General features: G+C 42.4%; 1 protein-coding gene across 1 annotated transcript in view; it reads left to right on the top strand.

The window, feature by feature from the left end:
- Positions 1-9,684: 9,684 nt before the first annotated feature.
- LOC310867906 (F-box/LRR-repeat protein 7-like) overlaps positions 9,685-12,046 on the top strand; it is a gene marked incomplete at its 3' end in the record, with an annotated part of 46,394 nt that continues 44,032 nt past the window's right edge. The window contains exon 1 of the mRNA XM_083778076.1: positions 9,685-10,114. Within this exon, the coding sequence (XP_083634202.1) occupies positions 10,078-10,114 (37 nt within the window). The 5' untranslated portion in view covers positions 9,685-10,077. The remainder of the gene's footprint in view (positions 10,115-12,046) is intronic.

Below are 12,046 nucleotides of genomic sequence, written 5' to 3' on the forward strand. Positions count from 1 at the left end.
CACTGGTCTAGAACATTACAGAAAACAAAATATCCTGGTCTTCAAATGTCTTGTCTTAACCCATTTTGGACTGGAAAAAAAGGCTTCTAAATCCTAAAATCTTTCTGAAAAACTATTTTGTTTCTATGTCAGTGGTGCTCAACCTTTTTCATGTCAAGGACCCCCAGAATTATCTCTATTATCAGAATTATCTCTAGACTTATAGCATGTTATGTAGACTGCACTATAATTGCATTGTATAGTCATAGCACGTCATAGTATGTATACTATGTATAGCATGTAAATCGCTCTGGATTAAGAGCGTCTGCTAAATGCCTAAATTGAATTGGGCCACGCACCCCATCTCAAAATATGTAGTTCCAGGGACCCCCCAGAAGCAAATACTTTCGTTAAAAATGTTCGCTCTGAAATATATATTCAAAGATTTGTGCCACATTTTCACAATTTTTCAAAAATAGCAGACCTACAAGCTCGTAGTGCACCACTCGGTGGCGTGCTATGAGCTTGTAGATCTGCTATTTTTCAATAGCCAAAGTATAACAAAATGCTTTAAAACATAAAAATTGGTCCCCGCCCAAAATGGTTTAATACAAAGAAATATAAATATGTTGGTCTTTAAATGTCTTGTCTTAATACAAAGAAATATAAATATCTTGGTCTTCAACTGTCTTGTCTTAATACAAAGAAATATAAATATCCTGGTCTTCAACGGTCTTGTCTTAATACAAATAAATACTGTATGGTGTATACATTCCTCCAGATGTTCCAGTTACTATCCTGTTCTACATCAGCCCTTCTGCCATTTTGAAATCTCCCAAATCCAGTAAGTTGACCAATGTTTAAGCACACACTTCTACCTCGTAATCGTATATCTCACAATCTGAAGGCCTGTCTCATTGAGGGCCTCTCTCCCAAACTCGGACAAAGCAAGCATGATCCTGCACCGTTCTGTATCGAGTGATTTTTATATTTGAAAGAATTTCCGTAGTCCAGGACCACTCTGCCTGAAGTACAGATAAAATGGATGGCCTTAATAAATCAGTTTGACCAGATGAAGAGCCTTGGCTCGAAACGTTCGTCATAAATAAACCTTTCGGAGCATAGGCGTGTGCGGGTTCCCTTCACTTTTTGAACCCAGCACCTCCACGAAGCGTATTTTTACTACAGTTTCTGGCCTTAAGGACATTGGTTCGGTTGTACTTGGAGATAATGATGACCCCTTGCATTTGTAGGCTACTAAAACAATATTGTTCTTTGAAGATGTTCCGGAGATGAGGGCGGTCGGCCAGGCAGCACAGGTTCTGGTCGGGCCCAGTGATGTCAGCCACACTCTACAGATGGCATCGGTGATGCCACAGCCTCCTGAACTGGATCCTCGGGGGTAAAGGAAGGTGGTTCTCTACCGTGGTTGAAGGAGTACTTTAATGTTTTACTGAACTGGATCCTCAGGGGTAAAGGTGGTTCTGTACGGTGGTGGAACTTTAATGTTTTACTTAAGTAAATGTACCAGAATTAAAAATGTACGGTACTTCTATGATTCCATTGAAGACATGCTGGCTTCTAGTTCTAGGGAATCCATATATTGCAGATACAGAGTGAGAAGTTCAGTCACACGAGAGAGAGACTCGGAGTAGAACCGCTGCTCCTTCACCTGGAAAGGAGCCAGCTGAGGTGGTTCGGGCATCTGGTTAGGATGCCTCTCGGGCGTCTCCCTAGGGAGGTCCTCGACGCATGTCCCACTGGGAGGAGACCCCGGGGCATCTGGTTAGGATGCCTCTCCAGTGTCTCCCTAGGGAGGTCCTCGATGCACGTCCCACTGGGAGGAGACCCCCGGGGCAGACCAAGGTGCAGTTGGGAGGAAATGCATCGACTCACTGGCCTTGGAACGTCTCGGGATCCCCCAGGAGGAAGTCACTAATGTTGCTCTGGAGAGGGAAGTCTGGAGCACTCTGGTGGAGCTGTTGCCCCCGCGACCCGACTACGGATAAGCGGTTGAAGATGGATGGATGTATTGCAGTATATACTTGTTGTCTGTGTGTGTGTTTTGCAGTGTTCCAGTGATGTACCCTTTGACTGAGATCCCCCACGAGACACTGCCAGCCTGCTTCCTGCTCAAGCTTCAGCCACCACTTCCACTCTTCCTCTCTTTTGTAAACAATCTCCGCCAAATTACAGGTCTGGTAACCTTGCACTGTAGAAATGTCCACTAAAACGTCTAAAAGAAAAGTGGATAATATGCAAGGTTTATTTTCTTTACAGATGTCCCCATGGTGTCTGGGAAAAGACTTTGCCCGAAAATGTACATTCATGCTTTTTTCGGAATTGCACAGCAATGACCACATGTTGTTCTTTTGTATTGTTGGCCAATTGTTGAGCAATTCAGGGACATTTAGGTGCATAGACTCATTGGCGGCACTTTAACCTAGTCTGGCGAGCATCTTTGACTGCCTTTTAGTTTTTTCTTTCTTTTTCTTTTTTTGGGACATGACTGCCAGTATTGCATGGGCTTCATGATATTGCACACTAATCTCTTGCTGTGCTGGTATTCTATAGAGGTTGACATACCAGAGGTTCAACTGCAGTGGGCGCCCTTTCCCAAGATTCTGACGAGAGATTCATCCTGCACCAAGACTTGTGCAGAAACACTGGACAGCTCACAGGATGCGATCTTTAAAGTGGTACGCCAAGCTTTGAGAATAGAGAGGATTCGGATGTATTGTTGAGCCACACACAAATGTTTAAACCCGTTTAGACCTGAGGACGATTCTACAAAATGTCTTCCAAAATCAGTTTTCTGAAAAAAAAACCTTTTACAATATCAGTGGTTCTCAAACTTTTTCATGTCAAGGACCCTCCAAAAATATAATGTAATTGGCCGCTGACACCCATCTGACTATGTTGTTCCAGGGACCCCCCCAGAAGCAAAGATTTGAGTTAAAAACATTTGCTCTGAAAGAATATATATTCAAAGATTTGCACCACATTTTCACAATTAAAAGAAAATGGCAGATCTACAAGCTCATAGCGCGGCACTCTGTGCCGCGCTATGAGCTTGTAGATCTGCCATTTGTCAATAGCTAAAGTATAACATAATGCTTATAACACCAAAAGGGTTAATTGTGCATACTGCAGATCTATGTGATGAAAAAGGTGGTGGGGGGGGGGAAAAAGTGCATTATCTTTTTTTATATCCAGCATCTCCCCGGCGAAACCGCACACAGCTATGTTCTCCCTGGCGGTGCCTGGGGGTCGGTTGACCTCAGAGGGACGGTGGTGGACACCGTTCCCTTCACCCATCCTGGCCACGTCCCTGCCCTGCTGGAGGCCCTACGGCACCAGTGTGCCATCAACACTCTCCTGACCAGCTGCATGACGTCACCGTGGGCTGCTTGTTCGGGTGAGATGTCATATGTTCTGATTATGGCTATATTCTGATCGGGTGGCTCAACCCAAAACATGCTCACTTTAAAAAAGAAATGTTTTTTTGCCGAACCATCGCACCCAGCTGTTCTTGTATTGATTTACAGTTGGGCATAGATTTAACGAGGTTAAGTTTAGGAATAAGGTTTGGTTTTGACACTTTTTTTACTGAGGTTAAGTTTAGGAATAAGGTTTGGTGTTGACACTGTTTTTACTGAGGTTATGTTTTGGAATAAGGTTAGGTTTAGGCATACCGGTAGTTTTACTGAGGTTAAGGATAGGAATAAAGTTAGATTTTGGCACAGTTTTACTGAGGTTTAAGTTTAGGAATAGGGTTAGGTTTTGGCATAGTTTTATGGAGGTTATGTTTAGGAATAAGGTTAGTTTTAGGCATAGTTTTATGGAGGTTATGTTTAGGAATAAGATTAGATTAGGTTTAGGCATATAGTTTGACTGAGGTTATGTTTAGGAATAAGGTTAGGTATAGGCATAGTTTTTCTGAGGTTAGGAGTAAGGTTGGGGAATAATTGTTCTGAGGTTATGTTTAGGAATAAGGTTTGGTTCATGAGCTTGAAGCTATTTTCAAAAGATGTTTAATAAAAACTCTTTGAAAACTTGTGAAATGGGACATTCTGCACAATATAGTTACTTTCTACTTTGGGTACTTTTTTTTATATACAAATACTTCTACGTTTGTACATTTTACTTTTACTTAAGTAATACATTTGAGTACTTTTTGGAACGCTGGTATTCATTCTATAATGTGCTCAAACATGTCCTTAGATGTGGTGACGTGTGACCTGCTCTTTGAAGTCCTTCCAGTGTCGGACAGGAGTTTCTCCGTGACCTTCTACCAACCTGACCTGGACTCCCTCGTAGTGTGTGAGTGATGATCAGCGGGTCACCGTGTGCAACAATGTTTTCTCACTCGTCAACAAACAAACCAACATACCGTATAAGTGTATTACAGGGTATATCTTCACATTTATAATGTGACAATTTAAGCCATTTTGACCTGAGATCAGATTCTAAAACTGAAAAGTTTTCTGAAAAAGCTATGTTTCTATGTCAGTCATTCTTCGATTTAAAAAAAATAGCAGACCTACAAGCTCATAGCGCGCCACTCGGTGGCGCGCTATGAGCTTGTATATCTGCTATTCTTCAATAGCTAAAGCATAACATAATGCTAACACCAAAAGGGGTTCCTGCCCCAAAATGGGTTAATACCAAATTGGCCAAATTGTCAAATATTATAGAAAAATCACACCTGTGTGAAGTGAGGGGCGCTCTAATCAATTATTGACCTTATACCAACCTTGAAACATACCTTTAGTTACGTCACCAAGAATGGTGGTTCCTTATTGGCCAAAGGGTTTCCCCTGACATACTGACAGCCGATTTGCTCAGACACATAACACGTAAATTCTCTATTCATTGTCAATGGCATTTAATGTTTGTGTTAAGACAGAATCTACACTATAATGTTTATAGGAGGCGCTAGCACCCCTCAAAAAAGAGGCAAACCATGTGAAAATAACTGATCTACAAGGTCACAATGCCTGGCACTGTGCCTACGTTCACAATATGTATCTGTTTACTAAATGTAATGCCTACAATTCAAAGTGCTTGTCAGGGTGGGGGTCCACGGTCTGAATTTATTGAAGTTAATTCATGGACCAGATTTACTACTAGTATATCTCTCTGCAGTGTTGGTGAACATTGAGGACGGTCATCGTCTGACCTGCAGTGTGTTTGCAGCAGGCCTGCAGGATCCCTCTGTGAACGACTACATCTCCAGAGTTATGAGTCGGTATGTACAGTACAGTATGTACAGTTACAGTATATACAGGTATGGTTACAGTATGGGCTTGAAACGTGTTTATTCTCCTGTGTCTTCTTTTCTCCGTCATTTACCACTTTAGTCTGATACAGGGCTTAAAGTTCTCAGTCCTGGGGACTGATTTCAGTCCTGAGGATTTCATAGGGGTCATTTAATGAGATCACTGCAGATTTGCAAAAAATCATTTTCAGTCTTGGGATTTTTTGGGGCTTTAAGCCCTGCTGATATGTATGACAGTTTGAAAGTGAACAATTTGGACGTTTTTGGAAAGTTGTCACCTACTGTATAAATGCTGGATAAATGGAAATTTATGGATTTATATGTGGGTAAAATATGCTCACGGGTTTAGTGATGGTGTGACAAACGTTGGGTTTAGTGTTCTAGGGTTAAACGGTTTTGTAGTTTATAACGGTAGTGAGCAGTGGTTCTCAAACTTGTTCATGTCAAGGACCGCCAGATTGATGTGTATTTTGCTATACGGACCCCCATCTGAAAATGTTGTTGTTCATGGGACCCCCAGAAGAGGATTTGTACAAAAAAAGAGAATGTAAAAATGTCCAAACCCGTTCAAGATTTTTCAATGTAAAAAAATGGCGCAGACATACTACAAGCTCTTGCAGAACTGCTATTTTTGAATAGCCAACGCTAAAATCTATGTTTTTCCATTTGAATGAATGAACTGTTGAATGAACAGTATGATGATTACAGGTGATGACTGTTTCAGGCGTGTTTCTTAATTCCATTCACATTTTGATGTCTTTGCAGCTGCATGTCCATCCCACTGACCATGACAGCGTTGTGTGGTAAGCTGGAGGAGATCGCCACTCGACGACGACCGCCGCCTCCTCCTCCTCCCGTGTGTCCTCCGGCCGACCCAGAAGTCGAGGATGAGCACCGTGCAGCAGCGCCCTCGCCCGTATACCATAATGTCAGCGGTGTTGTTGCCGAGCACCCAGCCACCACCTCCTCCTCGCCTCCCGCGTGCCATAATGTCAGCGGTGTTGTTGCCGAGCAGCACCCAGCAGCCACCTCCTCCCCGCCTCCCGTTTACCATAATGTCAGCGGTGTTGTTGCCGAGCAGCACCCAGCAGCCACCTCCTCCTCCTCGCCTCCCGTGTGCCACAACAACATCAGCACAGCTGTTGTTATCGCAGCGTTGGACGACGAGTTGGACAACGTCGGCGAAACGCAGCGAGCGACAGACGGCCCAGCAACTCCCTCCGACTCGCCCTACTATCTCATGTCTGTAACCACGTCGTCTCAGCCTGTTGTTGTTGTTCCGCCAATCATCAATACAAGTCCTCCTGTCAACCCTTACACCTGTGTTCCACTTCCTGTGGGATTGTATTCACACTGGGGGCCACAGTTGGGTCCGCAGTTGGGGCCACAGTTAGGGCCGCAGTTGGGGCCGCAGTCACAGTTGGGGCCGCAGTCACAGTGGGTCTGGAGGTAGAGGTAGGCCGATTGATTGGGGTATCGCACGGATGGGAAGCCTGATTTATACTTGGTTGCATGCTGGCGTTGAATGCCGTAAAGAGCAGATTATGCTAAGCTCACGACGAACGCGCCACAAATATGACGTGCTGCTGTGAGCTTGTAGATCTGCCGTTCCCGAGCACGTCACCGCCTCCGGCATGCACGCAAGTATAAATCGGCCCTAGTTGCGAAGTGTCCTTGAGCAAGACACTTGACTCCCAATAGAGTTCTGTAGTTCCCTTTTTCAGAAGTTGGCATTATCAATTTCCTGCTCCTGGTCAGTTTCTCCTACAGATATTTCTGGTCACAGGGGGAGGGATTAAGTTATGCACAGAGCCTATCCCCCTTTTTGAAACCAGCTCCTCACCCCTCGCTCAACACACTTCAATAATAGAGACGGCAATGGGTGGGAGGGGAATCCCGGTGCCGTCTCTACTATGTATATATCTATGCTCAAACCGAGTGGAAGTGTGTAGGGCGAGTGGCTAGGAGCTGGTTTCAAAAAGGGCCCATTGGTCCCGCTGAGCAGGTTGGTGCCTGGTTGTGAACGGTTGAATGTACACGGCACTTTGGACAAAGCTAGTATATGCAGTTTAGAGTTTACCATACATACGGGATAGGAAAGCACAGCACATGTTGTCAGAAGAGCCTTTAGTTCAAAGTGCATTATTTTATAAGCCTTTTAAATTGTTGCTAATCTTATTTGGAGTTGAATAAATAAATATATTGATGATTATGTATAGGATATTTCTGTTCATCCACTGGATCTGCATAATTGGCCTTTTGACATGCAATCTTTTCTTTTGCAGTTGTCACTGGCAGAAAACGTCAGCCTTTTTTTGGCACAAGATTATAAGGCTCATTGTCTGCATTTAGATTCAGTCGTGGTCTTTGCTGGCCTTTAAGGATTGCTGAGTAAGAGACACATCTTGGCATTTGAGCTGTAACACTAATATATACTGTACATTCTGACCTTTGATAGACCTAACGGTTGGGAGAACTTTAATCCGGAATCTGTTTAGCAAAACTACTGTTCTGTATTTGTTGTTGGCCCATTAAAATTGGGAAAGCATCTGTCATTTTAGCGGGTGGGGACCTCATGTCAAATGTTTACTTTCCTGCATTCAAATTTAAAAATGGCAAAAAGTATAAGATCGAGCTCAAACCGTGTCGTTTTCAACTTGCATATATGCTACTTTTTATGCTTTTCTGCGTAATAAGTATGATCATGTATTGCAGCCATATGGGCATTCATTTAAGGTAGAACAACAAATTTAAAATATGGAGGATATTAGATATTAAATTTAAACCACATGAGGTACAGTAAGACATTTAAGACTAAAAGCATAACGCAAACGTGTCCTGCATGGGATGTGTTACAGTGTTTCCATGGTGGCGCTATATGTTTCTGCCCGGCAGGAACAATGGATAGCAACATAGGTTTTTCAGAAACGATCTGTTAGGATTTAGAAGGCATTTAGAATCAAGCCTGAGACCTAAATGGTTTGATGCACTTCGTTCTCACACTCTCATCCATCCATACTAGTAATCGGGGGATGCAGAACATACTCTTTGGTACATAACATTCCAGTGAGGCAGAAATGGTTCCTTGTAAAGGGCCTTTTGAGGCTTGGCATTTGACCCTGTGGGTGCAGACTGCCAGCGGCCTGGTTGATTGGTACCATGCGAGCCAATCAAACATTGTTAAAGATTAATGTAAATGCAGGAGGTTGCAAAAATTACATTAAAGTTTAAATGAGACATTTTTCTGGCTTTGACAGATCACCCCCCGGTCCCCCCAAATATATTTCCTTGATTTTAGACTTTTCTTTTTATCCGTGATGTAATGGAGTATAAAAAAAGCCAGTTGATTTGGCAGTTGACTCTTAATGTTATTCGAAAGTATTATTGTGATCCGTTTGCACTTTGATCACAAAACAGACAGATTAGTTTGTAAGAAATGTTTCCATGATCTGAAAAGCCGTGATACCTCTTAATCACACATAATCTAGACCTGTGGTTCGCAAAGTGGGGTCCTGTGGGGTCCCCATCCCCGTGTGACTCACTCACCATGGTGGAAAGTAATTAGAGTAATTAAGTACATTTGCTTAAGCACAATTTTGAGGTATTTGTAGGCCTACTTGAGTATTTCCAATCTTCAATAGGCTACTTCTCTCATATACAAATATTGTACTTTTACTCCACTACATTAATTTGAAAACTTTAGTTAGTTACTTTGTAGATTTTGATTATTACAAAACATTGTACACCACTAAGGCCATTTGAAAATAGCCGATCTACAGGCTCATGAGCTTGTAGATCTGATATTTTCAAAAGATTTGTACTTTTGAAAAAGAGTAAGATTTGAAAACTTAAATGGGACATTCTGTATTGAGTATTTTCGGTACATTAATTACATTTTTATGCCAACACCTTTGTACTTTTATTTTGACTTTTACTATTTCTACATTGCAATATTGATACTTTTTAAAACGTGAATACTTTCTTGACCACACATTTTTAACATAATCTCTGGGGTTCCTGATCTTGACACCCAAAACATTTTCAGATGGCTTTGGCCAAATATGGGGTGGTCCGTGACATGAAAAAAGTTGGAGAACCGCTGATCTAGACATAACTGATATCGGAGTTTTCTTGCGTGGCGGGTCTTCTCTTCATCATTGCCATTTTTGAGGGTGTTTAGAGTGCTTTTGAGATAGATTTTGGTAGTAGGCCTGTGCACTTAAATAACCAGAAATCCTGTCTGTCTCTTGGTCTGCGGTCTCTTTAAATCCAGACGCACTGACTGGACGTCCGCGCTCTCTCTCTCTCTCTCTCTCTCTCTCTCTCTCTCTCTCTCTCTCTCTCTCTCTCTCTCTCTCTCTCTCTCTCTCTCTCTCTCTCTCTCTCTCTCTCTCTCCCTCCCCCCCCCCCCCCTGGTCGAGCTGTGATTGCACGCACTCAACCTGATCAACAGCTGCTTGCCATTTAAGGGCGTTTTTAAAGAAAGTTTTCACGAAACCCCTCGAATCCGGATTTTTGTGAAGAATGCTGCTGCCCAGTCTAGTCCATGGTCTAGTCTAGAGGATGCTGGGCAGCAAGCCTGCAGTTCTTCTGGAGGAAGCCGAAGTCTGGATTTTCGTGATGTGGAGAATTTCTCTCGACTTCAACTCAACATCTGGATTAACTATTTGGAGTCAACGGTCGCGCAACAATACTGCATGAACTCGGGTCTTTATCTCCCCGTGGTGCTAAAAGGACTGTCGCTTTATGGTCTGAAATCTGACTCCTTTTTGACAACCCGAATTATGTAGCATACAATAGATTATGTATTCTTTAAAATGGGTGCGAACAATGGAAAACAGTATGGAAGCGAGGGTAAGTTAACTTGTCATTTTTTGTTTCACGGAAAAACATCTGTTTTTCGTTTTCCTTAAAAAAAAAAAAAAAAACAAGGGAGGAAAAAGGAAAACCGATCCATCTTCAAAGAATGTATTTTTCCGAGAAAAATATATCGACTGATGATAGTCACGATTTATAATGCAACACCTAATTGTCCTGCATTCGCTGATACCTCACTGTCTACAGCCTATCGTCCAAAAACTGGACTATTATAGTGTTCATATTTGGGAGTTGCCATGTGCAGCTACATTTAAGTCAATACCACGTCAGAATTGTCATTCTGGTTTACATTTAAACCTAAGTTATTGTTAGCTCTGGTCCATGGCTCGTTATTGTGAGGTCTGTAGCCAGCTGCGGCTATAGATACGTTCAGTGATGCAGTATTAAAGTTGCGGTGTTCAACACGTACATTTCTTACTTTAATATTATCTGTGTAGTTTATTCATTTCTACAGTAATCATATATTTCTTCGCCACCACAGTAGGCTATACACCAAAATAACTATGGCCACATATTTCTGTATAAATAGACCTAAACACCAGAGCATATCTTTGAGATGACTTAACCATGCATGTCTACTAGCTGACTTTATAGATTAAATGACAACAGCATTGTTTTTGACATGGCGGCCCAACGCTATTCTTATCTTGATATGAGCTAAGGCCAGAGGCTTGTTCACAATCCTTTCTCCACTTTTGGAACATTTGGATGCCATTTTGTGCTTTGTTGATCTTCAATGCAAACAGCCTAAACAGGGCTTTTTTCATGTAGCTTATAGGTACTTCAGAAAGCAACAGACACTTTGAAACTAATTGAATGTGTGGGTCAATGCCATGCTAAGCTTCTATGTGCCATTCACTGGTTGTTCTGTATAGACTTTGTATCTGAGCTGTATATGGCTCTCTGTATCTAAGAACAATCTTCCCTGCCTGGACCCAACTTAAGGACCCCTTAGCTGAGAGAGAGAGATGAAGCAGGGACCCCCACTAAAGGGGCGGTGGTGGCTCAGGGGTAGAGTGGCTGGATGGTAACTGCCAGGTTGCCAGTTCGAACCCTGTGGGCTCTTGAGCAGTGGCTGTTGAGCAAGACACTGAACCCCTAATTTCTCCTGATGTGCTGGTTGGTGCCTTGCATGGTTTCCGCCGCCATCGGTGTATGAATGTGTGTGTGAATGGGTGAATGTAATGCACAATCTCTGTAAATCGCCTTGGATAAAGGCGCTATATAAATGCACCATTTACCATTTATATACAGTAACGCTGCAAATTAAGCTTACTTCATAGAGCTTCATTGACTTGTTTGACAGCACTATGTTTTTTAACTTGTCTTTACTATTAGTATGTTGGCAGACACTAACCACTAGTCTTAGTCCCTCAATAGGCTGCTTCGTGAACTTGACCTTTGGCCCGTTTGGACTGCTCTTTCTTTCCTCTCTACACCAAACCTCTTTGTTGAAAATGGCTCACGATGCTTGTAGATCAGCGATTTGCAGTAAAGTGAGGACCCCCAAAAAGGAGTCACGGACCCCCTGTTGTAGACCCCTGCTATAGGGCACTAGGGCAATGCTGACGTATAGCTATACAATTCATCCAATGTATTAAATGTTCCCTCAAGGACCCACTTTGAGAAGCAATGCTATAGGGTGCCTCAGAATACTTTGAGAATATTTGGATTTCATCATGTCACTTCAGTTTATTACCACGTAGAATCTTAGTGGTAATCCACTGCACTTACTGTAGTAAAATGGAACTAGTTAAACTGTTCTTGGTGCGTTCTTTTTCAGCCTACAGTACTGCCCTACAAAGCCAAAGTGAAGTAACTACGAAAAATAAAATCCAATATTGGGTTTAAAAGGTCGTATAAACATGGTCATATAAGTTAATTACACTAATTGTATATCTGTTCTTG

This window comes from Protomyctophum parallelum (genome assembly GCF_964188405.1).
Source record: "Protomyctophum parallelum genome assembly, chromosome: 12".
Lineage (NCBI taxonomy): Eukaryota > Metazoa > Chordata > Actinopteri > Myctophiformes > Myctophidae > Protomyctophum > Protomyctophum parallelum.